This window comes from Myodes glareolus, chromosome 22 (genome assembly GCF_982192425.1).
Source record: "Myodes glareolus chromosome 22, mMyoGla1.1, whole genome shotgun sequence".
Classification (NCBI taxonomy): domain Eukaryota; kingdom Metazoa; phylum Chordata; class Mammalia; order Rodentia; family Cricetidae; genus Myodes; species Myodes glareolus.
In genome coordinates this window covers 34,832,036-34,860,007 of record NC_142047.1, presented here as the reverse complement: position 1 = coordinate 34,860,007, position 27,972 = coordinate 34,832,036, and the positions used below count along the sequence as shown (strand labels likewise).

General features: G+C 38.3%; 1 protein-coding gene and 1 pseudogene across 1 annotated transcript; one reads left to right on the top strand and one right to left on the bottom strand.

The window, feature by feature from the left end:
* Positions 1–844: 844 nt before the first annotated feature.
* LOC148118510 (ubiquitin carboxyl-terminal hydrolase CYLD-like) lies at positions 845–26,340 on the bottom strand. Its single transcript, XM_087900254.1, is given in 12 exon segments — positions 845–3,404; positions 6,851–6,973; positions 8,096–8,237; positions 9,057–9,118; positions 9,120–9,220; positions 10,035–10,405; positions 11,396–11,512; positions 15,660–15,758; positions 20,171–20,276; positions 22,456–22,758; positions 23,884–24,536; positions 26,098–26,340. Coding segments are annotated over 11 exon segments (1,947 nt in total). The 5' UTR covers positions 24,388–24,536; positions 26,098–26,340; the 3' UTR covers positions 845–3,385.
* LOC148118511 (small ribosomal subunit protein eS7 pseudogene) lies at positions 13,232–13,783 on the top strand (annotated as a pseudogene).
* Positions 26,341–27,972: the final 1,632 nt, after the last annotated feature.

The window sequence follows — 27,972 nt, the reverse complement described above, 5'->3', positions numbered from 1 at the left end:
CATCAATATGCCCAAACGCAAGAGTGAGATCTAGGAAAGTGTTTGCCAACCTCTGAATTCAGCAAGAAAATGTAGAGCTGCAGCATGCTGTTACCAGCATGGTCATGTTGTAAGCTGTGGGTTTTCTAAACAGAAACCTTGACGTATTACAACAGAAATAAAGCTAAGATCAGTATGCAGCGAGTGGCTTAGTCTCCAAGGAAGGAGGATTTCTCATGCATTTTATTTTCTAAAAGAAGCCTGGAGGGCTGGAGAGATGGCTCAGAGGTTAAGGATGCTGACTGCTCTTCCAGAGGTCTTGAGTTCAATTCCCAGCAACCACATAGTGGCTCACAACCATCTACAATGAGATCTGGTGCCCTCTTCTGGCATGCAGTCAGAACACTGTATTGTGTACATAATAAATAAATAAAAATCTTTCAAAAAAAAAAAAAAAAGAAGAAGCCTGGAGTAAAAATTCAGTTCCTAAAATGTCATGTGATCATTCCCTGGGCATTACAGAGAAGCAACCACGTCCTTGGCAGTTCTTAGGCCCAGCACGCACCCTACGTAATGCACAGCTCTGGGTCACGTACCTGCAGGTGAAACGGCATCTTGGGAGGAGTAACCTGAGGCTGGAGGCTTAGAGATGGTGGTGATGAGCCATATCCAGCACATCTCCAGAGTAGGTAGATGCCACGCTATGACCCAGGGTCAAATGGCAACACCCTAAAACATGCCCTAGACACGGTGTGTGCCTGGAAGCCTGACGAAAAACCATCTTCTATGTTCCCCCAACCCAAGACCCTTCCCCTAAAGAAATCAAAGAGAAAGAGCCATAAAAACTGCATTTTAATGATACAAAAATAGTACATAGTATATTTCTTTCCACAGCAGCACTTCATTCATCTCTAACAAAATTAAGGCTACATTGGAGCATACTGACAGAAAGGGATTGTTTTATACAATGTTATTCATGTTTTCATAAACAAAAGAATATTCTTCAGGCAAATTTTTTAACAAAATACCAATAAAGGAAATGGAATACAAAATGTGTTCCTTTGGGTCAGTCTGATAATAATAACCACACCCCCCCAGGGAGTATCCGTGGGATTTTTTTAATGAATACTTCGAGTATGAGGGTGACTCTCCAGAATTAACATTCCACAGTACAAGGCTATTTCATAATATAAAACCAAAGACAGTTGTGTCTCCAGTATAATCCCCTTAGAATAAATAACTAGTGAACATCAACAATATTTAAAAGCACATGAGAACTCTGCAGAGGCCAATGGTGCCTGGAAGGATAATCCCTACATCATAGCCCTTCTCCCTCAAATCTGTTAGGAAGAAAATGAGAACTAAAATATGGTGGCCCAAAGCTGTCAGCATTGCCAGGGCCACCCACCAGCAAGGGTTTATCCCCAATATCCTCACTATTCACTACTCCTGGCCTTCTCTGCTGCTCAGCTTATCACTGCATTTGGACCCAAGAGAAACCCTTTAGGATTTAGAATAGGACAAAGCAAAGACCCTCAACAACTCCAGCCAGTCCACCACCTAGTGAGACAACCGACAGAAGCTCACACAGAAGCCTAATTCCTTGCCAGGAAGTCACTTTGACATCATTGATTAGAGGGCCAAGGCCCAAAGCCACAGAAGTTTGCCTTCACACAAATCCTGTCCTCTGCTGGGACAGGTGGTTCACGGCCTCCTCAGGCCCCTTTCTGCTCACCAGCTTCTACCATTACATCCTCTTCTCCACCTATCCCAGCTGCATTAGGACACTAAACAACTATCTCCCCGATGAAGAATTAGGGGTGGTGCTGGAATCACCAAGCCCAAGGAGGGCAGTCTTGTTTTTAAACAGAGGTCTCATGACCGACCTACCTGCTCTGAGAAGGATAGCCTACTTAGAACATGAAGACCTGTCATCTGGTAGTATGGGGGTACAGGCAAAATCTTCCCAGAAGTTAAATGTTTACATTATTAAGTAGTAGAGAGAAATCAATTCAGTAATGTTTTTTCCCCTTCAACATGAGAATTTTGTCTATTTCTTTGGCTCCCAGGGCCTCTATTTCTACAGAAATAGGGTGGAAGGAAATATCCAAGTAAGTACCATCAAATACCCTCCAAGATTTATGCACATTCCAAAGACTGCTAATCCCTCTAGGAGTAGAGCACTGAGGTCCACAGACCAAATGTACTTAATCTAGACGTTCATGTGTAAACACAGATAAACACGGAGTCCATGTCCACTTATTCACACTTACATAGAATGACTGCTACAGACAACAGCATTGTTTGATCCACAGTAACACAGAGAGAAGGTGTTTTTGAAGCCTTCAAACCTAATAGATCTCGTCAGGAAAATGGTAGGAATATCTCTAAGCCAACTTTATTTTCTCTGTACTGTGATCTGTATAAGAATACATTATCTATTACCACTCTAGTCATTTCATAAGTCACCGTGCCTTGCTCCATAAATACTTAAGAGCTCCTATAGGAAACCTGCCTGGTGACAGTTGTTATGACTGCGATGTTCCAATGGTTCTGTACCCATAATCTTCCAAGTTGACATTAAAAATGGACACTTTATAACAAAGTTATTCATTTATCTCAAAACCAGAACAAATAGAAAATAACACCATGAAAGGAATTTGAGCATGTTCTGCCCACTGCTGCAGGACACAGAACTCGGCAAAATACAGACATGCAGAATTCAGCACTATATAGGAAAAATTAACAAACTCAGCACACCTTCAATAGCTGGAATAAAGGTAGACTCTTAATAAAACCAATTATTTCTTCCTCAAGGCTACAAAAGAAAAATGATTTCATATCCTTGGTCCATAAGAATAAATATTTACTTTCATCCTCAATGGACTAAAAGAGATTTTAGACGTCACAATTAAAATTGTATGTTTCCAAAAATATGTTATCAATGCAATAAACTCAATAAACTTAAAGAAAACTAAACATAACTTCTTTTAAACTAAACTTCATTTAAATTAAACTTTTTAAAAAGCCAACACAAATATACTTCCTAAAGTGCAAAATGCTTATTAAATACTTCAAGAACACAAAAGTCATTTGTTTAAAAACACAAGAATCCTTTGCTGAAGGGCCATCAACACAAAAGACACCCATCGCCGGCAATGGGTGTTAGACTAAACTGCCAGATGAAAGAAACATGGTGGTAAGCTTTGTGCTTGGCCTCTGCCCATTTCAGATGACCTATTATTTGTCCAAGCTCGTGGTTGGACTCTGGTACATGCACATGTACGCATCACAAAGAAGTCTGCGTGCACAGCCTCGAATCCTTCTGGAATCCAAGGAGTGCAATTCCTCCAGAGACATCTTCAAGTACTCTCCCACTTCAGGGCAGGGTGTCACTTGTGGAATGTTAAAGCCATTCTGATCCCCTAGGGAGAAAGAGAGCTCTCATTAGGGCAGCAAACTTCTAAGTCCTCTTGGCAGCCTGTCCCATCAGAACAATTTTACTATCCTAAAATTTAGTGAAGACTGACTCCCAGAATCAAAAACAAAACAAAACAAAACAAACAACAACAACAAAACTTTGTTTGACTTTCAGTTTCTAGAATTACAGTCTCCTTTGGCTTCTGAGAGGGTTCAGCAGAGAAAAGTGAAAAACAAAAACAAAAACAAAAACAAAACCCAACCTGGTAAAAGGACACGCACTTAGGAAAAGCTGCAGTCCTGATTTGCAGGCTGCTACTCTAGGCCCCTCAAACTTTTCTGTTCCTCCCAGACACTAGCAGCCTGATTCTTTTCCACAAAAAGCCAATTTTGAGTGCTACTGTTTCCCTACATTTTAAGAACATACTTGCATACCTCTAGCACGGCTGATTTAGATACTGATTATCAGAATGCGCTCTATGGTCGGGTTTGATCTCCCAGGTGCTTTCCCAAATGCCATGCTGCTAATGCTAACTGAGTGAAGCACACACACAGGGGTGGGCTGTACCCTCAGGTATCTGAGAGCATACGGAGAAATGGAGACCTGTTGGTCTACAGCTTGGGCCTCTGGTCAAGAAGCTGTCACTCGGAGTCACATCTGAAGACCTGGGGAACTAGGGCTTGGAAGAAGAGCTGTGGAGTAAACGGGGTATGTACAGGTACTGGGACAAGTACCTTACTACCAAGACCCCTGTCACTCAAGTGTGTACTAAGTCATGACTAAGCTCCCTAAAAACATCTCAGTGAGTGAAGATTTCTTCCTGAAATAAAATGCATGAGATCAGAAAGACTGAGTTAAATATAAACCATGCAACCTTCACCACCTTTAACGTTAGCTTAGACAATAGGAAAAAAGGCATGATTTCCATGACCAAAGTATTCCCACAGAGTTTGGCATTTATGTCCTCAATAAATAGCTACTCTACTGTATATAAAAATGCAAGGAAGTAGATGGTAAAATCAGCCCTAAATAAACTTTAGGATTTTTTTTTCTTTTGAGGTGGGACAAATTGAAACAGGTTCTCACTATGTAGTACAAACTGACCTCTGATTCACAATTCTCTACTTCCCAAGTCTGGGATTATGGCTAGGATTCTTTAACAAATCCATGTAAAGACCAAGATGCCACAGCATTATTGCTCCTTAGTTTGAGTATAGACTAAGTAATACCCTTATATATATATGCGGTATCCTTTAGAGAATTTGCTCACAAAATACCCTATTACTACGAACACGTGCTCTCAGTAGGAAGCATCTCACTCCAAAAGAAAAGTTTTAAATACCATCTTGATCAGCCATGCTGTCAAAAAAGAGCCACGCAGAATCATCCTTCCCATACTTCACAAAGACAACATAGTGGCCAAACTCTGAGCCGCGTTGCCATAGCAACATGGGCGTGCACATTCAGGGTGCACAGTTCGCAGGTACAGGATAAACCGCCACGCCCGCGCACGGCCCGGGGCGGGGCCATGCCTTTGTTTGGGCCGTGCTGAGCGCGCCACAGTGGGCCGTGCCTCAGAGGCGGAGCTGTCGCAACCGCCGCCGCTGTTCGCTGCTGCTGCTGCCGCTCACAGCCACGGCTGCCAAAAATTCAGTCAGATAAAAACATTTATCCCCCAAAAAATGTACATCGTCCCTTCTTCAGCAGGAAGCAGCCAGATTCGACTGTCGACGCCCATTTTCCCTCAAAGTCTTCAGACAATACTGGTCGTAATTATCATAATAAAAGCGCATCAACCTGGTTACCCGTATCCTAGGTAACAAAGGCAGACCTATTGCCTCAGGCAACGGGTGGAATAAACAATACTAGACCTAGAGGTTTTTTTTTTCAACTGAATAGAGGGGCTGGTGAGTCGGCTCAATGGTTAAGAGCACTGCCTGCTCTTCGTGAGGTTGCAAGTTCAATTCCCAGTGACAACTGTTTGGTTTTAGACAAAAGAGGGGGAATAGCAGTGACAGCTTCCCCCAGAGAAAGGATTTCTCTTGCACTCTTTACACTTAATTTTTAATTCAAAATTTTGCTGGAAAAACAGCAACAGACAGAGACGCTCTGTTTGAAAGCAATTCCATCTAATTCTAAGGCCTGCTTTAATGGCACAGGCAAACAAGATTTGCTCTTTGAAACAGAGACCTGCAGGTCTCTAAGTTCAAAACCAGCCTACTTCCAGTACTGATTGTGCTGAATTTTTACACTGAGTTTTTAATACTCTTAAATGTTTATTTGGGAGGAGAGTTTTGTTTATGTTTTTCTAGAAATGCTGACATACATCTGGGTGCCAGCAAGACTGACCAGAGAAATGAAGGATGCTGCAAGGGAAGATTCGTGCGGAGGCAGGAGAGATGACCCTCCGGGCGGTGTCAAGAGCAGCTGTTTCACGTTATCACCTTGAGCAGCACCCTGTGCAACCTCTTATCTCTTAACAATTTTCTGACTGACTCTATTCTGCCTTTTTTCCTTCCTTAGGAATGGGTGGGAGCAGAGATATTCTTGGCATGCTGTGTCTAGGTGGAAGTGCTGTATGTTTTTGATTGGTGTGCTACCTGCTAGCCCAAGTGAGGAGGGACATGGTCTTTGTGACACAGGCCTTGGCAGCTTTGGAATGTGTATCCTCACCCCAAGTTTGGCTCTCAGCCTCATAAGAGCTCATAGGCAATTAGCCATGCATAGCCTTTGTACCCTCTAGGGACCAGATAGTCCCACAGGCACAGAGGAAGGTATGCATAGGCGGAGGGTGTGTCTTGTTTTTCTTTTCTTTAATCAGTCCACACATCATGAGTGGGACAAATTGGGAAATAGTTTTGCCTTATTGCTCTTAATAACAATAGAAGGGGGAACTGTAGGGAGCCGCCAGGATGTCGTCTTGGCGAGATAGTGCTAGCAGTCCTACAACCTGGAGGTATACAAATCCTTTGTTGCTGCCGTCCAGGCCAGTGTGCTTGGAGCCTTGTTTTGCATTTCAGAGATGTGGTTTCCTGACCTGTCCTGTGGCCTTGGGCCCTAGCAGAATGGCATCAACCAATCAGCATTCGAGCCTTTCACCCTAGAAAAGCAGCTGCCTTTGGGCTCTGCTTCCTCTCTCTAATCTTTCTCTTGTCCCTGCGCTCTCTCATCTTTCTCTCTCTCTCTAATCTTTCTCTTGTCCCGGCGCTCTTTCATCTTTCTCTCTCTAAGCTTTCTCTCGTCCCTGCACTCTCTCTTCCCTTCCCCCAATTTTCCTCAACCGAGTGCTCCGAATAAAGACGTGATCAGGGAAGGAATTCTCGTTTTTCGTGGCGTTCATTCCTGCTGGTCAGGAAGCGCGCCGCAAAACACTTAGTTTATAAAATAGGATATACAATAAAACAGTAAACAGAACACCAACTAAAGACAAAACACATGTCTTCTACTTACATTCTCAGAGGATTGACTATTTCTGTCCTTAGTAGCTCTTGGGTCTCACTATAATACTCTACATCATTCTTTTCTTTGGGTCGAAGTAACACAGTATCCAGGACAGAACTAAAAGCAAATAAGCTGCCAAAGAAAAGAATATTTTCCTCATGTTATAAAAACAATAATATTTGAGAAAGATTCTTAAAGGAGTAGGAAGAGGCAAAGGGATAAAGTGTAGGGAACCACTGGTATAAGAACTCATGAACAGACAGCACAGGCCCTGTGCTCAGCACCCAGAGATCCTGCAGATCCGGACCAGAAACACCAAGACTGCACCATACACGTGAAGGTTGAAAACACACCAGAGAACATTAGGAAAGAAGCTTGTTTACATAAACCAAGAGAGGCCTGGAAATCAGTCACACACACACACACACAGACAACATAGGGAGAAAGTCAGACTGGTCAAGACCAGATCAGACTAGTCAGGACACATTCATCTCAATATCATAAGATAGGCATTTCCTTAAAATAACTTGTGAGTGATTAGCAATAAAAATTTGCTGGTATCAAAGAAAATAATTTTAGTTAAAATTAATTTTTATCAGTAAATCTAAGGAATATTACAGTAATGCTTGCTTGTTTGTTTAATCAAAAGTATTCCACCAACGAAAAGACCCACCTTTATTCTGCTCTCTACTTTTAAAATTCTAACATCCATACTAACTTCCTAACTCTTGTGGCCTACACAGAGTGGCAGATCCAGTTAATTTAACTGGCAATGCACAACGCTTACTGCTACAGATTTAATCTTTATAGCCTAATGATCCTTACTGTTCAACTTGATCCACTTTAGGGAAAACTACACAAAGCAGGGCAACAGTGATCCCATGGAAAGTAATTTTTAATATTAAGAATTTTTATGATCATCTCGATATTCCAGAACACACACAGCACGCAATGCCAATAGCTTGCTGCAGGTTACTTGGCACACGTGCAATCATCTACATTGGAGACAGATGTCCTCAGAGTATCTGTTCACTGATTATTCATTGCAGTATTTTTAGATTAGTGCTTTGGATCTAGGAATAGGATATGAAATTCTTTAGTCACTAAGGACCAAATCTCATGATCTTTCCTAACTCTGTCAGTTTCTCTACTTAAAGGCATCTGGCACCTTCTTTCACACACACACACACATACCTGTCTCCCTTCTACCCCACACAGCACTACATACACTTACTGCAGAAAATAGGAACTTACCAGAATAAAGTTGAGTCTAAGTAGCAAGAATTGTAATAGCCCTGGATGCCTTTCTTTTTTCCAGTCATTATCTTTAAACCTTCTTTTTCCATTTTTGGTGTAGTAGTTTCTTCCACTACTTTACTTAAGTTGCCTCCAAATGCTGAAAAGATAAAAAATAAAAATAATTCTTTTAAATCACGACAGTATATATTCATATGCATGTACATGTATATCATTTAAAGTATATTTTGGCATCCTCTGCTTTTTTTTTTTTACTTCAGTTAACTGATATTTATCTGGACTTATAAAAATGTGATTATTCACTTTCAACATCATTCCTGTCATATAGAGTTTAGAAAATTAAGTCAATTAAGCATCTGTCAAAGAATATTTTGTTACTAGTCCACAATGTTTCATTTCCAAGGATAAAAAGAAAACAAGTTTCCAAAACACTCTTCAACACTAAGAAAAATGTTTTTCGTAAAGATGGTTTCCCTATTTCCCTCCTGCTTGACTCTCACTATGGTTAAGGGAAAGGCCAGCATCAGCAAGCTAGTGACAATGAGAAGAATTGTCCTCCATCTGTCAAGTCAACTGCATTCCCAGACCGTATCAGATTTCTTCATGAGGACATCCTGAATGAGGGACTTAAATAGACGCGGAGGGAAAGTTATTGCTAAAGGGACCACATTTTCATTTCTACCACCCATACTGCCAATTTAATGTCTATAATCAATGAAAGAGAAGAAAAAACACTGCCTTTCACTCTTTAGATCCTAAACACTTTTCCTAACCCTTCTTTCAACATATCTCCTCTTAGGACAACTCTCTTATGCACCAAGTAAGAATCTTTACCAACTTCGAAACTCGATGAACACTAGCAAGTAAATGACTCATTTAACACTGTCACCTCAGGTACTGAACAATAGCCAGAAACAGTCATTCCAGATGGGTAAATACACTAAAAGTATCCAATTACCTAAAGAATTACATCTTTCAATTTGATTAGAGACAGCCTGCAAGGACGCAAACCTAGCGTCCTTTGCAGTTCTTCAGCTTCACGAACAGGGCCTTCTTCAGGGCACAGGGGAAGTAGCGCTTGCCCCTGAACGTGCCATCTGTGCAGCCTGCACGTTTGTGTTCCTGAAAAAGAAAGGTTTTGGTATGTGTTACACCGGGAAGAGCTATGGAGTTTTCACCTTTTCTGAATTTCTTTTTCAAATCTTTTCTGAACAGAACAGCACCAAGGAAAAGGGACTGACTAACTGGTGCTTTGGCCCTCACCTGGTGGTTTAAGAAAGTAATTCTTTAGCCCTCCGGGAAGTATTTGATGCATTTCCTTTCAAAATACATGCTTAGAACTTCCCTGGTTTACTGAGTTTCCCTGAGCCATTTCAAAAGTATTAAAATCAAGGGGCAGGAGTAGATAAATTAACTAGTTCCTCACCAGCAAGAAGACAAGTGAAAAAAAAATTAAAAACTATATTCAGGTAATAGCTAAATTTATTCAAGTTTTCCCTCCTGGTTGTGAAATATCACACAATATGCTCTTTTCAGGCCCAAAAATAAAACCTCCCCCTCCCAAAGACTCCAAACATGATGATTAATTTTAAAGTCAGTCACATGGCTGAACTGACTGCAATGGGAGGAGGCTAAGGAATAAGAAGGAAAGCTGATCACTGGACTTTCTTTGCTGCATTCTGTTTGTGTGTGGAGACTACATGTTCTAGCCTAAAAATCAATCTATTCCTTGATCACAAACAAACATGAGGAATAAGTGGGCGAGAGCCTGAGGAATGGCAAAGGGTAAAGGTAAGCAATAATATAATATTTCCTCTACTACTGGCTTTTTTTTTTTTGAGAAAAAATAACTTCCCAAGAAATTATCTAATAGAGGAAAACCTAGTTTTAAAACCTCATGAAGAAAAGTTGTAGATTTCAAGCCAAAATAAATTACCAGTTCCAGTCCAGCTAGCACGTCACTGAGCCCAGGCGGCTGGCCAATCCAACGGATAACCCCATAGATTGGGCGATTCTTTTTCACTTCAACCAGTGAGCCCACCTCTAGGCCGTATGCCTTACCAGAAGAGATGGGCAAGGGAGGGCTCTGCTGGACAGGTGTACTGTTCAGCTTGCCCATCACAGACTGCACTGACAATGACAGTGGCTTGTGAGGAATGCTGTCATTAGTATTGGGCGTCTTGGTCAGGCTGAACGGTAGAGAGTGAAATGTTTTCTCGTTGCATAAGGAGTTCATGGAAGGAGATTGTGGTGGAGGTGATGAATGTCCAAAATCTGGAGACAGCTCTGTAAGTGACTTTGCAGGGTCTTCAACAAATATGAAAAATTGTCCTTAATTAGAAAAGGCTGTTCAAGAACATTAAATATAACGGCATCTCTAAAAACAATACAAAGTTCTAGTGTAACTGATCACATGATCCCTTTGCAAGTCTGCTTCAAAGCACTGTAAAACTTCTATCTTAACACTCTGGGGGCTGGAGAGATGGCTCAGAGTTTAAGAGCATTGCCTGCTCTTCCAAACGTCCTGAGTTCAATTCCCAGCAACCACATGCTGGCTAACAATCATCTGTAATGGGGTCTGGTGCCCTCTTCTGGCCTGCAGGCTTACACACAGACAGAATACTGAATACATAATAAATAAATCTTTCAAATAAAAAAATACATTTAAAACACTCTGACTACAACTTCAAACAGGCAAGGAGCTATATCTATTTTATTCTTTGTCATTGTAGCCTGAGAATGTCTCAATAACTATTTGCTGAACAGATGAAGGAAATAAATACATGAAAGGAGAATGATATCTAAGAAACAAGAAAAGGTAGGATGTTTGAAAGAAAGAAAGATAGGCAAGTCTTTAAATGAGTCACTTCATTTCTAGAAACAGTTGATCCTAAGCAGATGTATTAAGAGATAAGAACAGACTGCTGGGCGTAGTGGTGTACACTTTTAATCTCAACACTCAGGAACCAGAGGCAGGTGAGTCTCTGTGAGTTTGAGGCCAGTCTGGTCAACAGAGCAAGTTATAAGACATCCAGGACTATTATACAGAGAAACCCTGTCTCGGGTATAAAAACAAAGCAAAACAAAACCCAGACTACTAACATATTTCAAATGTATCCTCAACCCTAATAACAGTGTAGTTCAAACTATGTTTAATAGTTTAGTTCAGCAATATTGTCATATTAGCAATGATCTCTTCACTGTTTCCAAAATTAACAAATATTGATGAAAAGGTCATTTCCCCTTACATATTAAACAGAGGGTATCATTATAAAGAGGACTAAAATTATAGATTACCTTTATCAATGTACCATTGATTTTTGGATTTGGATTGTTGTTGTGAGTCAACAGATAATCCATTTAAGGTATAAAATAATTCAGAATTGCTTTTACTTCCAGAGTCCGAGGTAGATCCTATGGAACAAGAAAAGTTTTTGTTTTTTTTTTTTAAAAAAAGCCAATATGTTACAAAAAGAAATTTTACAAATAAATTAACATGTGTATGGTATAACAACTGCTCACACAACTAATATACATATACATAGTATTGTATTGTCTTCGGCTTTAAAAGTTTGGTAATTAGTCAACACAGAAGAGAGTAGGAGTTATAAAATTAATATAAAAATTAGCCATTGATATTAAAGCTCTAAGAAACCATTCTGGTGGTCAGTGATGACACAAACCTTTAATCCCAGCACTTAGTAGAGGCAGGCAGATCTGAGTTTGAGGCCATCCTGGTCTATTGAGCAAGTTCAGGACACTACAGACTATCTAAAGAAACCTGGATTCAAAAAAAAAAATCATTCCATGTAGTCTATTTTTCAATGTCACCTTTACTTCAATTTGATGAAATTACTGGCTCACAAATTTAACCTCTATCACTCATACCATATAACAGTGGTTTTCCACCTTCCTAATTCTGCCACCCTTTAACACAATACCTCATGCTGTGGCAAACCCCAACCAGAAAATTATTTTCGTTGTTACTTCACAACTGCAATTTTGTCACTGTTATGAATTGTAATATAAATATCTTTGTTTTCCAATGGTCTTAAACGATCCCAATAAAAGGATCATTCAAACCCCAAAAGGGTCACGACTCACAAGATGAAACCCCATTGCAGTCAACAAAAGAACATCCAGCTGTGTTATAAAACCTAGACATACACAAAGTTCTTTCACCAAGGTTTGTGAAGTGCATTCTACGATGGTCACATGATGAGGGATTCCCCTCTGCATGCTGTGAATACCATGAGTTAATAAAGAAATTAGCTTGGCCTGATAGAGTAGAACAGAACTAGGTGGGGAAAACTAAACTGAATGTTGGGAGAAAGAAGCACAGGGTCAGTGAGAAGCCATGTAGCCCCACTGGAGACACCGGAACATTACCCGGTAAGCCACAGCCTCATGGCAATACATAGATTAATGGAGATGGGTTAATTTAAGATGAGTTAGCCAGAAATATGCTTACGCTATTGGCCAAACAGTATTGCAAATAATATGGTTTCTGTGTGATTATTTTGGGGCTGAGCAGCTGGGAACAAACAAGAAGTCTCATACAATAGTCACAAAAAAAAAAAAAAAACTGCTGAATGATGCACTTCTCAGAACTCATCCCATTAATAAGTGACTCATGATTATAATTCCCCTTCATAAACTTCAAATGTGATAATACAAATTGATGAACAAATTAAGTTAAAAAACATTCAGGTTTAGGGTGGGTATGTGGCTCAGTAGCAGAGTCCTATATTAGTTTGTCTAAGATGCTAGATTTGATGCAAGAACCCCAAAATAAATAAATAAATAAATAAATAAATAAATAAAATAAAATAAAATAAAAAATAAAAAAGTAATTTCAGTGTCTGGAACAATACCTGAGTAATAAAGTACTTGCCTAGCTTATAAGGTTTTGTTGACTTTGATCCCCAACAATACAAAAGAAATTATTTTTTTTTTAGATTTACAATATAAACATCTTAGAATTTTATTAACACAATTTCTTGTTCTTTGCAGTTTACCCTGTGCCCTCGGTAGGGATGTGGTGGAATATTCGGCCTGTTCCTGTCAATGGCCTGACAATGCAGCTCACGACCCACATGACCAGTGGTACTTTCCTCCTTTCAGGAGAAGGCCATGATCAGCTCAAGCACCAAGACTATGAAGCCCAATGACAAGAAGACATATGACTTTGAGTCTAGCATCTCTCATGCACTGCTCGAGCTAGAGATGAACTCAGATCTCAAGGCACAGATTGGAAACTCAGTATCACCCACCACAGCCAAGGAAACTGAAGCTGGTGATGGTCAGAAAGCAATCCTTATTTTAGCACCAGTTTCTCAGCAGAAATCTTTCCAGAAAATCCAAGTCTGGCTGGTTCATGAATTAGAGAAAAAGTTTAGTGGCAAGCATGCAGTCTTCACTGCTCGAGGAAGATTCTGCCCAAGCCAACTCAGAAAAAATGTACAAAAAAATAAGCAAAAAAGCACCCAAAAGCGGCACCCTGGCATCTGTACATGACGCCATCCTTGGGGACTTGTTCTTCCCAAGTGAAACTGTGGATAGTCCTTGTGAATGGATGGCAGTCAGCTCCTAAAGGTTCATTTAGACAAAGCTCAGCAGAACAAGCAGAACACAGGTCGAAACTTTTTCTGGTATGTATTAGAAGCCCACGGGCAAGGATGTTAATCTGGAATTCCCAGAGTTTCAGTCATAAAGAAAATAAGTGAATTAAGTGTCATTCATAGTCAAAAAATAGTAATAAAAGTTCTAATTTTTCCATGTCTGAAAAAACAAAACACCATAATTTCTCACAAATTATATTTATTGCAGAACAAATTATACTAGAGATTAATTATGTGGGTCTTGATAACTAGATGTAATACAAGGTGAATTTCAAAACGCTAAGTAAAACTTATTTCTCTTCCAGAAACTTCCCCATGATACCAGTAGAGAACATGTAATTCTCATTCTGTTAGCTTCCACATACCTCATAGGTTTATAGCTGCAGTCCTTAACCTGTAGGACTGTAGGTAACGACCCCTTTGGGGGTCACATGTCAGACATCCTGCATATCAGATATTTATATTACGATCATAACAGTAGCAAAATACAGTTATGAAATAGCAACAATGTTTGGGGATCACCACAACATGAGGAACTGTATTAAAGGGTCACAACATTAGGAAAGTTGAGAACCATTGGTTTATAGGGTGACTGATAAATAAGGAGAAATTATACCTGCATCACAAACAGTTACAGACACTTCCCTGCCTCTGTATTAACTACAAGGACACTTCATAGTGATCAGTAGGAATTCGACAGCACATAGTGAAGCCAACTGTTTTTTAATGTAAAGCAAAAAGCTCTGTGCCCCAGAACTTAACTCATACTTTATGTGGGACACCTGTAGCCAGCTACTCAGAAAGCTGATCAACAGAGTCCAGAAGTTTAAAGTCAGCACAGGAAACTTAGCAAGGCGTTCAACCACAAACAAGAAATCTATAGCTTTTTTATATCTGAGAGTAGTGATCTTATGGTATCTTTTCTGTGTGTGTGACATGTGGGTTTGTCTGCAGGTGTGTGTGTGTGTGTGTGTGTGTGTGTGTGTGTGTGTGTGTGTGTTAGTCCTCAAGAGCCATCTTGTTGATTTTTGCTTTGTTTTGAAGAGCTTCTCCATTAGCCTGAAATTTGCCAATTAAGATAGGCATGCTGACCAGCTAGTAATAGCTAGCAAGTCTCAGGACTTTCCATGTCTCCATGTCCCTAGTATCAGATCCAAAGAAAACTCTATTTCCTCCAACCCCAAAGGACTATAGGAGGATTGCTGGTGGTTAGACAAAAAGCATTCCTTAGGAATCTGTGAAGTCAATTCCTCTCTACCAAAAGGAGTCATTTCCCTAACCACTGGCAGAAGAGACATGATTATCTGTAGCATCTATTAGCATTAGCAAAGTACATTCTGGCCTCCAGGCCCCACCAATATCACAAGTACCTGTTACACATTTCACAGCCCATCCTAGCTTTTCTCACCTCTTCCCTACCTTAAATTCCCTTCACCTCATGGGCTTCCCTACCCTCAGTTACCCATTTGTTCTCCATATAAAGGCAAGACTTCCCCCTGCCCCACTATTCTCACTTCTCTTGCAGATAGTCCTGGTCATGTCCAATCCTCCCTCCCTGCCTCCCTCCCCCTCCCTCCCTCCCTCTCTCTAGGGTTTTTCCATTGTAACTTGCTCTGTCAACCAGACTGGCCTCGAACACAGAGATCCACCTACCTTTGCCTTCTTAGTGCTGGGACTGAAGGCGTGTAACACCGCAGGCTGTTCTGTCTCTCTGTTATCCAAATAAAAATCTCCCTCCACAACTCATAGGCTGGCCATTTCGGTGGTTTCTTTACTACATCCTCACTTAAAATCACGTACATAAAATTTTAGTTTACATAAAGTGTAGGAACAAATTATATGTATGTATGAATGTATGTATGTATATATAGCTTATATAGCTTATTTAACATCTTGGAGAATCAGATTATCATGTAGACTACCAAGAATGTCCTCCATACCTGTAACCTTTGGTTTATTAAGACTAGATGAAACTTTGTCACCAACATCTCTTGATATAAAGGCAAGTTTGGGAGGCCTTTTTTCCGGTGTCATGCTCTCTGAAACAATAAACATACTTTTTAAATATATATGGAAGAAAAATAGTTTAGCATAAAAAAGAAATCTTTTCTAACAAAAAAAGCACAATCATTATAGTCTTACAGATTCTCTTTAAAGACTCCACAACAGAAAAGTAATTTCTCAGGTGAAAAAAACATCAACACTGTACTTAAAAATGTAATTTCTGTAAGAAAATATAATCATCAGTTATCAAAATGCTTTAATTTTTGAAAAGTTATTCGGATGCAGTCAATTTTATTTGAAGTTTTAAAAAGCTTTAAAGAAAACCTTATTCATAATTTTTGTTACATTTTCCAGATCAGCATGCCCAGCACAACCCTACACATTACAGTGTTTTACACTCAAGCATTTATGGACCGTGCCAAGTTAAACATGGACAATTTATTTACTGTAAGAACTGGAGCCTTTACATGCCCACGTGCCTGGCTAACCTCTAAACAATGTGATGCACTAAACTGACTTGATAAAACTTTCTCAGCCACCCAAGTAAGTATGCTGGATCAGTGTATTTCACACAACACAGCTTGATAAAAACCTGGGTAGGAGACAAATCAGAGGTAGGAATGCACTCAGTACTAAGTATGTGTCCACCTTTAAACACATCATACACCAAGAATAACACAGATAAGTATACAAACAAATGCAAACAGGAAAAGCAGAGAATTACACACCAATCAATGATGCAGAAAGCCAGAGATACAGAACTAAATTTTTTGAAGAAAGCATTCCAAGTTTCACGTCAAAACACAGGTAACAAAAAATTCTGGCAAACTTCCTTTTTTTTTTAATATTTATTTATTTATATTTTTACGTACATTGGTGTTTTGCCATGAGTGGGTCTCCTGGAACTAGAATTACAGACAGTTGTGAGCTGCCATGTGGTTGCTGGGAAGTGAACCCGGGTCCTCTGGAAGAGCAGTCAGTGCTCTTAACCACTGAACCATCTCCCCAGCCCCAAACTTCTTTTAAATTCAAAGATTTTCCTAAAGAGGAAAGGGTCCCACTAAATGACTTCCTTTTCAAATTTCTGTGAATGTGCACATACAGTGTAGTCTGAGTTGTTGTTGATAGTTGCATTATACTCTTAACTTTCACAACGACAGACACAGCTCAATGTATACTTTTAATGCATTACTCAAAGAAACGCATACTTTAGGAGTGTCACAAATTGACATACTTCATCACAACTTTACAAACCTGGATGTGCTGTCACAGCAGGGTTAATGCTTTGGACCATCAGGAACAGCAGTGCACAGAGGGACATTTTTATAGCAGGGTGAAGCAAAGGTTTCCAGATACCAACAGTGAGAAATAGTTCACTGGGGAGAATTCTTCCCAGATCTCACCAACTGTTCAGCTGCTCCAAAAACAATCTTTCCTATGTGCTAGAAATGTTAATTCTGTCCCACAAATGGATGTAATTGGGCAAGAAAAAATAAACAAACTAAGGAACTAAAGGAGACACTGTCACGTTTTTTCCCCTCAAGAAAAGAATGTTAATGATACAAAATATAGATGAAGGCTTATTCAAATATACCAAATTAATTTTCATTTAAATAATTTTACTTTTTCAAAGTCTATTTGCAAGTTTTATTTTGTTGGCAAATACGTGTAATTTATGTGTATAAAAGCAGTATCATTCCTAATGATCTACTATTCAAGGTTTATGAGTATCAATAGCTATGAAAGAGAAAAAGCATTCTCTTCCTTTCTTACCACTGCTCTAACCCAGCAATAATATCAACAACAAGCAGGAATCTTGAAGATCTTGACAAGGGACTCCCAAGTCATGAAACTCAAGTTTTGTTTTGTTTTGTTTTTTGTTATTTTAATTCTATACCACTGTTGAAATAGAAGATAATTAAAATATTTTTAAGGTGGGTACTGCTAAAAAATATCCTTGTAAGGTTACAGCCCAATTCCAAAAGAGTTTCACTTTTCTTCTTTCTATTTATTATGTGCTACTGCAGAATCTAAGACAATTTACAATTCAAGCAAATTTTAGAGTTGAAATATAAACATATATTAGTCATATGCATACATATATAAAGAAAGAAAGCTGTAAATTTGGGGGAGGGAACACATCAATCTTTAATTTACACTGAAAACGCGACCAACTTTGCATCTCTGAGCTCCACAGCTCAGGAATCTTCTTCCTTCTTTTTTTTTAATATTTTATTTATTTATTATGTATACAGTATTCTGTCTGTGTGTCTGCCTGCAGGCCAGAAAAGGGCATCAGATCTCATTTTAGATGGTTGTGAGCCACCATATGGTTGTTGGGAATTGAACTCAGGACCTTTGGAGGAGTAGGCAGTGCTCTGAACCTTGAACCATCTCTCCAGCCCCTCTTCTTCCTTCTTGAATGGTTTTACTAACAATGATTTTCCCAATCCCACAACATACTTCATTCAACTATAATATGTAAAACACAAAACAATGCAATTAAGATAGCTAAAAATTGATAATTATGTTCACACAAAAATGTCGCAAGTTTTAAGCTTTCAAAAGCACCACTGGACAGTTCCCTGAAAAAAAATCCTTAAAAAAATGCTTAAACATACTTGTTTACTAATTAAAGTGGAATTTGTGGGAAATTGTGAAATCAGTGAGATATGACTATAGAGAAGCAGTATTACCCTGAATTGGCTCCTGTGAAAAATTTATAAATAAAAAAAAGAATTACAAGGGCTTCTTCCCAGCCATTCAGCAAGTTGGCATTATAAAATCAGCATAACTCTCCAACTTTTAGAACAGGCCCTCTTAATTCAGCTCCAAATAATTTCTTGTGTGTGCTGCTCAAATGTCTCCTCAGGGGTCTGTGGGAGCACACAAATGTGACAGGGCAGCACCCCATCTTCTTTACCCCTTGTTTGACCATTCTCCAGCCTCATCACCATCTTACTGACCACAGATTCTGTCCGTTTACTATCTAATTAATTCTGTTCATTTACTATCTATCTCAACTTATTAAATGAAAGTTCTACATAGGTATTACTTTTTTAAAAAATTTTTTTAGTTAATTTATCACTCTGTGTGTGTGAGTGTGTGTGCACCCATGTGCCATAGCATGCATGTATAGATCAGATGACAATCTGCAGGAGTCATTCTCTCCTTCTACCATGTGAGTTCCAGGAATCAGTCTTGCGGGCAGGTGCCCTTACCCACTGAGCCATCTTGCTAGCCCTAATCATCACTTTTGTTCAGTGCTGAGACTGGAACTTACAGCTTCACTCAAGTATTCTAACCATGGAGCTACAGTCTCAACCCCAAGAATGCCTATGTGCTTTGCCTCCTAAATATCCACATCTAAAGAAGTCTATGTGAGGGCTGTCTACTATCTGAATGAATGGTGCTTTTACACTGCTGTATTTTAAACAATAAGCACTCATTGTAACATTAAAAAAACATTTTAATTCACAAACATCCCAAACTGTGCTGTCTATAAAACATGGATGAAAAAGTAAACACAACTAAATAAAATAAGGACACATATGTTTTCCCTGAATATAAATCATTTGTTTCCAAAAAGTAAGAAAAAGAATTAGGAGTGGGAGACCCAAGGGGAGTTGGGGGGTATTATAATCAAAATATATTATATGCATGCATAGAAATTCTCAATAACAAATATATCTTAAGAGAAATCAAAAGTAAAGTATGTCAGATTTTTTCAGAGCAGAACTGAAGTAAAGCTGTCATATGAACCTCATGACTCTTGCTACAAAACTAAAAGCTGCGTGGGAAGCATGTTCAAACTGTAGAATAATTAATTTATGACTTGATACCAACAGGTAGACAGGAAGGGCAGAATGCAGGTTAGGAGCCTTCAGTTTCCGTTTCTATGAAATAAGAAATTCAGGGACTAAAAAAAGCTCTCTGAACAGAAGCAGAGGGGAGGCAACCAGGGCCGGCGGGTGGGGAGAACAAGAGGAGAGAAGGGAGGGAAAACTCAGATCAGGATGTAAAATAAATGAAAAAATAATTTAAAACAACAAAAGGAACTTCAGCCATCATTTAATAAGAATCCTGAATCCTCTGTGGAGTTTAGATGAGATAACCAATTTTTTTAAAAGCTTCTAGCTTCATCGCTTACTCCAAGAGACAACATTTTTTGTATTTTTGAACCCTCCAACTGCAAGACAGGATTTCTTTCTTTATTAGAATGTCTTGGAGAAGACAATGTAAGAGATAATGTATAAACTTCACTATACTTACATACTTTTTAGAAATAACCTTTATTGCCTTGGTTCGGGAGAAAAGAAAGAATAGTCTATTAATGACAATTCTACAATATAAAGCCAACTTCAAAAGATCCATCTTTAGTATAAATTTGCATTCTCATAACAAAATACATGAGAAACTATCTTCTGAGTACATAAAGGAGACATACCTAGAATGATATCATTGATGTGCAGAAGAATTGTAGTTTCAACATTCGCAAAACTACAAAGTTGTACTCCATCAAATCTTCCATCCCAGTTGCCAATAGGGTTATCCTTGAAATGCCAAAAAAGTAAACCTTTATACCTTTGTCAATAAAATATAAATATGAACACTAACATTTCATACAAAAGTATTACCTAAAATATCTTTCATAGAGAAATGTTAACTATTTTTCCCAAAAGAAAGGCTGTATTAGAAATATCTGCTAAAGTAACAACGTTTTACAATAAAAGTAATAACAATCAACTTACAGCAAACACACAAAATAATGAATCAAAAGCATTTTTCATACTTTAGTCTGCAGTAATAACACCAGCTGAGGTTTAAAGAGACATTGTCTGCAAAAGAAAATTTACTAGGAATGCATTATCTTACCCAGAAACCTACCCTTAAAGTTAATCACACATTTGCACCCCCTGGGCACTGTGCTCACTGTATTGCTATTTGTCTTTCTATAAACAGAACAGCAGTTACTTCAGAATTCTCTTGTGGGTATACAAGATTTTCCTCAAAAAATCGGGATTTTCTAAGTTATTCTCTACTGTGTCACCAGCCACAGGAGTTATTAGTGAGGCACAACCAGCCACAGGAGTTACTAGTGAGGAACAAGCAGCTGGCTGGAAAACAACTGCTCTGAGAACCAGTGTGGAATGTTAGCGTGTCCCTGCAAACAGACAGGCATGAGTAAAGTTGGGCTTGACAAACTTTCTTATCAAGAAGTCTAATGGGAGTGTTTGGAACTGATGCTCGCATAAATCAAACGGAGGGACAGAACTGGTGTGGAACTGGCAGGCAAGTCTCAAGACAGCCTGCCTGGGCTAAATAAGATGACCCCCTAGGTCACCATTAAGAAGGGAGAAGACCCAAACAGTTCATGTAACATCTAAAGCCTGGGCCAAGAAACCTATAGCAAGGGGAGACTAAGTCCAAAGAATAATGGCCTTCTTTCTCCAACATTCTCTCTACCCGGTCTACAACTCCTCTGAAACACTAAACTCACATTTAAAGAATTCTTGTTCTTAATTATTAACAATTCTGAGAGACCCACGGGTCTTTCTCTGGCTCTAATTTCACAAAGTGAGAGTCTGGCAAATTCTTATTTTGTACCTAACTAATGAGCCATCTTACACAATTTCTAAGTACAAGGTAATAGAAACACACTGGAACATTCATACCCAACCATCTCTGTAGAGCATTTATGAATAAATAAAAATGATTATTAAAAATATTGACTGTGTGAGTCTGCTGCTCATATCCTCTCCTAATACACCCTGGTAAGAACAATTATGAAGGAATCTCCTTTATCCATAATGAACTTTTGCCTGTACTTTCAGTCTATGATAAAAATGTTCTCGATTCTTCTCATTCTCTTAAGGCCACGTTAATTCACTATGTGCACTGGAATCATCCATTGTTAGCAAGTGTGGTTATTCAGTAATAAAATAAGTGACACAAACACAAGGGGTGACACCATATGACCTCACTTCTGAGGTCCTACAGCAGGCAAACGTCCCGTCTGTAGTTACCAGGCATGGGCAAACTGGGCAAAATTTATTTAATAGAAACAGAGCACAGCACAGGATGATGAAAAACTTCTGTAGACAGACAGTGGAGAGGCCATGATAAGAACAAACCAAATGATCTGAACTGTGAGGGTAACGATGGTTACGCTGGAACCTTTCTTATACACAGTTTGCCACAATAAGAAAACAATTTTTAGACAGTGAAAATCCTGTGGGAATACTCTGTCAACTCAAAAAGCACTATGGTTTTTTTCCTGTGTATTTTCTATTAAAAACTTTATACACTCATTATTATTAGTTAAACTTTACAAATATACAAAAAAGTATCAAAAGTATTTTTAAATTAAAGAAAAATACAGTATCATACAATGTATTTGGACTTGGTTAGTCAGAGAAATGTCAGTTTGCTTTATTGTTTTGGTTTGGTTTTTGTTTTTGTCTACTGGTCAGTTAAAATAAGGAGAATTTAAAGACTGAGAGTATTATCCCAGTTTATTAAAACACGAAAAAATGTAGTAAACGTATTGTTTCTGCTCACATTCCTACTGTAATGCTCCTGTACCAAAGATAAACTGGAATATCTTCTTTAAAATACTGTAAATTAGTCCATTTTAAGAATACAAAGTGTTCAATTTATACCTAAATTGATAATAAAATTAATATATATATATATATATATTCACAATAATAAAACTCAAAAAATCCTTACCATGTCCACACCAACAAAATATCCTAGACTCTCTATTCCTGGCAAAACATCGCAGAATATTACTCTTCCAGATTCCACACTTCCCCCAACTTCCAGTGAAACTCGTGACTTTATTTCTAAAGGGGGAGGTTCAGTCTGCATTTTATCCCCCGGAGCTGCAGAATCACTTTCCAATTTGGTGTCATCATCTTCTATGGGCTCCAGCTTGTCCGATGCCACAAACACGCCACAGTCTTCATCACACTGAAAAAGCTGTTTCCCTTGATATACCCCATCAGTGAAACCTTGGCCACGACCTTTTTCCTAGTTTTCAACATTTTTTTAAAAAGAGATATAAAAAAGATTATCCATTAAAGGGATTTCAGGAAATTACTTTGGAGAAACTATAAATTACATCCATAATATGAAATATGACTAGCAGCTGCTGTTGGGTTTAGGGTGTTTAAAGAATAAAGAAGCTGTATCTGATGATGAAACTAACTCAGAATTACAGATCATAATTCTTTTGAGAAAGAGTGAGGATTAAATTTACAACATAGTTCTACCATGACTTTTGTTATGAGCAGACATTCAGCTTTAACCAAACAGCAGCATCAGCTCCATCCATTTACTGAGAACAAACTGTAACCATCTACAGCCATCCACCGTACAACTACTAAAAGTCATGTGTGCTCTAAGCACTTCACAGATGAGGAACAAACAGATTAGGAGAACTTGATGTAGGTTCGTTCGTTAAGTACCCTGGCAACCCTGCTAGTACATAACATAACTGGCAGTCGAAGCCTAATTATCTCACTGCTTAAAAAGCCAAATCAATAAGCAAGCAAAGCACGACCTCTCTCTACTCGTGAGAGTGTCCAAATGTGAACCAACAGTCAGTTCGGAATATAGAATTCTTAGATATGTTGCCAAGGCAAATAAGTTCCAAGGCAGTTTGTACATTCCAGGGATAAGTATGAGCAAACTGACATTGCTGAAACACAATTCAAAATCTTACCTCTAAACTGTTATACTTAGTAGCATACACTAAGAACTGGGAATCCTGTAGGTACTATCACAAGATAGTTCACAATTTTTTAAGTGTTTATAATTACAATTGGTATGTTAACTTTTAATATAGGTAACTTAAAAACTTCTAAGATATGAAGTCCAGAATAATGACTTGTAAATTTCTACTGTAAGAGATAAGTTTTTAAATTTTTCAAGGATTGTTTTTACATCCTCTCAATTTTGGGGCTGAACTATATAGCTCAGTGGCAGAGGGCCCTGAGGTCCATCCTGAGAATTGTACTAAAAACAAACAGAAAACATAAATCTTATAAAGGGGAAAATATGTGCTCGTGGTCTCTCGTTCACGCACGCGCTCGCTTTCTCATGCGCTCTCTCCCTCTCTCCCTCTCTCCCTCTCAAATGTCCTATCAAACTTACCAGCAATTCTACTCCAAAGAAAATCCCCGAAACTGTCCTCTCCGCTAATAAAGGTCCTCTGAAGCGTACAACTCCTGGAAATTTCTCTTCCCCAGATCGCAGCTGTACCTTCACAGGGCTGCCCACGTCTACCTGGAGGCCTTGACTTAGTCGAATTCTGTTTCTAAATAGGCTGAGCCTCTCCTCACAGTTGGTAATTGCCAACAGTAACTCTGTAAATTTCTCATTGATTTCTACAACATCCTTTTCATCAACAAAGAGAACTGCGTGTGGTTGCTCTAAGATTTGTAATCCAATCTGACTTTTCTTGCCTTTTGCAGAAGGAACTCTTGAATGCCCCACAGAACGGTCTTGGATGTACTGTCCTATACTTCCTTTGGGTACTTTTAGGAGTTTCTGTGTCTGTTTGTCTGTTACACCGCATTCTTGAAGAAGCAGATAAAAAATCCGTTCTTCCCAGGAAGGTGAAGTAACCTTCTCTTGGCTCCATAGGCCTGAACTCATTGTGACAGGAACTTCAGAACATCAACTCACAAAAAGGAGCCACTAGCAAATCTGTCATAAAATCCCCAAAAATGAAGTTACTGGAAGTCCCAAAGCAAGCTGTTAACAACCTGGTGTCCATGCTGTAAAAAGACAGCAATTCAAAGTGCCTGGCAAACAAGCAAAACAAACTTTAGACTCTATTCAATACAACCTTAAAATAAAACTAAAGATTTTTTAAAATCTCATTTGACTATATAAATATCTCAATGAGTTAAAAGACCCATATGACTTGTGTCCACTGTAACTGCATTTTTAAAGAACTCCAGCAACAAAGCATCCATAGAAACAATAACGACTTTTCCAAAATTCTAAAATTAGAATCTAACAAAAACTTTAAGATTATCCTAATATACAAACCCTGAGACTTTTTCTAAACTTTACAAAGTAGCATTTCTGTCTAACTTGAATGAATAAGATACAATATTTGAGAAAACACACATAATCTTATAAATTAAAAAGGCTATTTCTAAACGTGTAACTTAGAAAGTAACATATTACAGTATCAAACATCTTTTAATCAATTAAAAATATGACAATATTACATTCTGAAACTTTATCCAAAATTCATTTATCGATAGCTTCATTTTGGTAATAGAACATTATCTCACTCAATTTTATTTTTTCATATATTTTATTTTTATTTACATATATATGTTGTATCTCTGTGATTGTATGGCACATGTGTGTACTCCAAGAGGCCGAAAGGGGGTAGTTAGATCCTCAGCAGCTGGTGTTACCGGCAGTTGTGAGCCACCCACCATGGGTGAAGAGAACCGAATTCAGGTCCTCTGGAAGAGCAGTAACTGCTGACCAATCTCTTTAGCCCCTCAATTTCATTTTCATATACGTTTTGTGCTTAGACAAGGAGATATTAACTATACTAATTATAACTACTATTTAATTTCTTAAAATCACAAGCATTAAATATTATAATCTTGAATATATATATACATATATATTAGGAAATTATTTGTAGCATCAAAATTTGGACAATGCAATAATGATATATGACTATATTACATTGTTCCAAGATTTTTAGCCCATCTGATTTTGATGTCAATGTCTATAAATTATACTGAATTACAGACGCTTATATCTACAAATTGTGGGCTTTATACCACAATTTTAACTATGTAAAAAGGAAAGAATATACAAATGATTACTTTCCAGATTTAACTTGCATTTAAAACTGTTACAAAAATAATTTTACAATTTGTAGCCTCATTTTTAAAGACAACTTTAACTAATGACTTAAAACAACATAACTTCAAATGCTGTAAATGACATGCCCATTGTCAACGCCAGGCTAAATGAAGAAAAGTTTGAAGCTATCCCACTAAAATCAGGAGCAAGGCAAAGTTGTCCACTCTTGTTACACACAAATACCACAGTTCACATGTAAAGGTACAAGGACAACACAGGAATCGGTTCTCTCTGTCCACCATGTAGGCTCCAGGAATCAAATTCGGGTCATCAGGCTTGGCAGCAAGCGCTTTTACCTGCTAAGCCATTTTTTCAGTCAAACATATACTATTTCATAAGCCAATTTAGAAATATAAGTTAAAAGAAAATTAGCTTTATAAGGGAGATATCCTGCTTGACTAAATAATGGTACCCCTGAAAGTTATGGTTATTAAACAAAAATCCCAGTGCCAGATGTAGGAATACCTCCTTAAGAATTGTTAGGCAGGGAGCTTCCATATGCCTCCAAGACAGTCCAGACTCTTGCCAGTCCTCTTGGTTGCCCACCAGAACTAGATGATGAGATTCTATTACTTAAGACACCACATTCCTTAGCTGTAAGATACAGAGAAACCAAGACATGAAGCTAGAGTTGGGATGGACACATCGTCCTCTGACTAGCTTTCACAGGCTGAAAGGTGCTACACAGGCTGGGTAGGCAGAGTAGGACGTCAGTGGTCTGGCCCAGCTGTGAATCCTATGGACTACAATACTAACCAAGCAGGCAAGACTGTGACGGACTCAGTCAACCATGCTCTATTGAATTTGAGGTCTGCTCTGGTAGAGGGAATCCATGCCAGGAATAAACCAGTTCAGAAACCCAGGGCATAGAGGCTAACTGCCAAAGAAAAATTTTAAAAACTCAATTTCATTCCTTAAAATGAAGGACTTATTTAATTATCTCCATGAAAAGAATGGTTTCCATGTATCTCTGTCATAAGGATGTAGCTACTTGATTCCCAAAAACAGTGCTTGTTTGTTTCACACTTCTTTGAGACAGAGATATCCTTCTCCAGCCCTGTGGTTGAAGGCAGCAATTAATAACAATTATACTATGTAAACATTTTATTTTTGTAATTCAAATCAAATAAACTTAAAACTAAAGCATCAAACTGTATTATCTGACTCAGTGATTAAGCAACCAGGCAATCCAACACACAGAGTAACAGTTCTCTTAGAAAACACTTTTAGGTGATAAAGTGTCCCATCATAGTAACATTTTCACAAGTCTCTTCCTCCTTAAGTCCAAAGGAGAGACATAAATCGCCCAAGACAGGCTAAAGTCAGCATTCCTCCAATCCACCATCACTTAAAGCATCTGAGCAATGTTTGGTGAAAATGAATGAAGCTCATGGCAGCTTGAACGGCTCCTCTTTCTGCTTCCTTTTGTAATGCGTCTCTAACTCCACTTGAGGGCACTGTCTACTTCAACAAAAATGGAATCAATCTATAGCTGCCACTTACATAACACACCTGTGGACACCTCAATCTTAGCCCCACATAAACAAAATCCCTCAAAAAAGAAAAAAAGCACCAAAGAAGCTACCCAACCCCTTAATGTGGCTCTGTGCCTCTGAGGCACCAAGATAAAGTATTTGGTCTTTTGTTGTTTTTGTTTTTGTTTTGTTTGGTTTTACTAAATGCTATTAATATGTCAGCATTTTTTCAGGAAAGGAAATTACTTTTTCCTCAATCGCTAAGAATCATTAGGAATATAAATTATTATTAGTGAGCCTCAAAATATATGTCTATTTATTATTTCATTAAAAAGCTTTCCATCCTGTCCTCTAGCTCCCTTTCCTGTTTTCTATAAATCATAGTCTATACTATACTGGCCCTCTTGCAATCAGCCATTTTCTGTGGTTTCCTGCAGTCTGTCTTTGACTCTTTTTGTGGCCTCCTTGCTTTCCAATTTACTATTTCTAATCAGTTCTAAGAAGTGAGGTGATGAGGTATGTTTCTGTGTCTAAAAAAGCAAAGCAACAAAAACAAAAGGAACAGACAAATTCTAGAAGGGTCTTGAAAAATAAGGTGCATAAAGCCTTATTACAAAGATATTCTTGAGACTGTTCCCAGAGGTTGAAACAATCAAAAAGTAGTGAGTTATTGTTTGAGGATCTCTTTAAAGTGCAAAATTTTTGGTCAAAAACATTTCAGAGCTATTTTATTTTTAAAATAATTTTTTCTAAAACCAGGTATCTTTAAATAGTAAGCTGGAAATTGCCTATTCTATTGATTCTCTAACTTAACAACTAGTGCCACAGCTTGAAATGAAAAATATAAGTGTTAATGAAACATTAT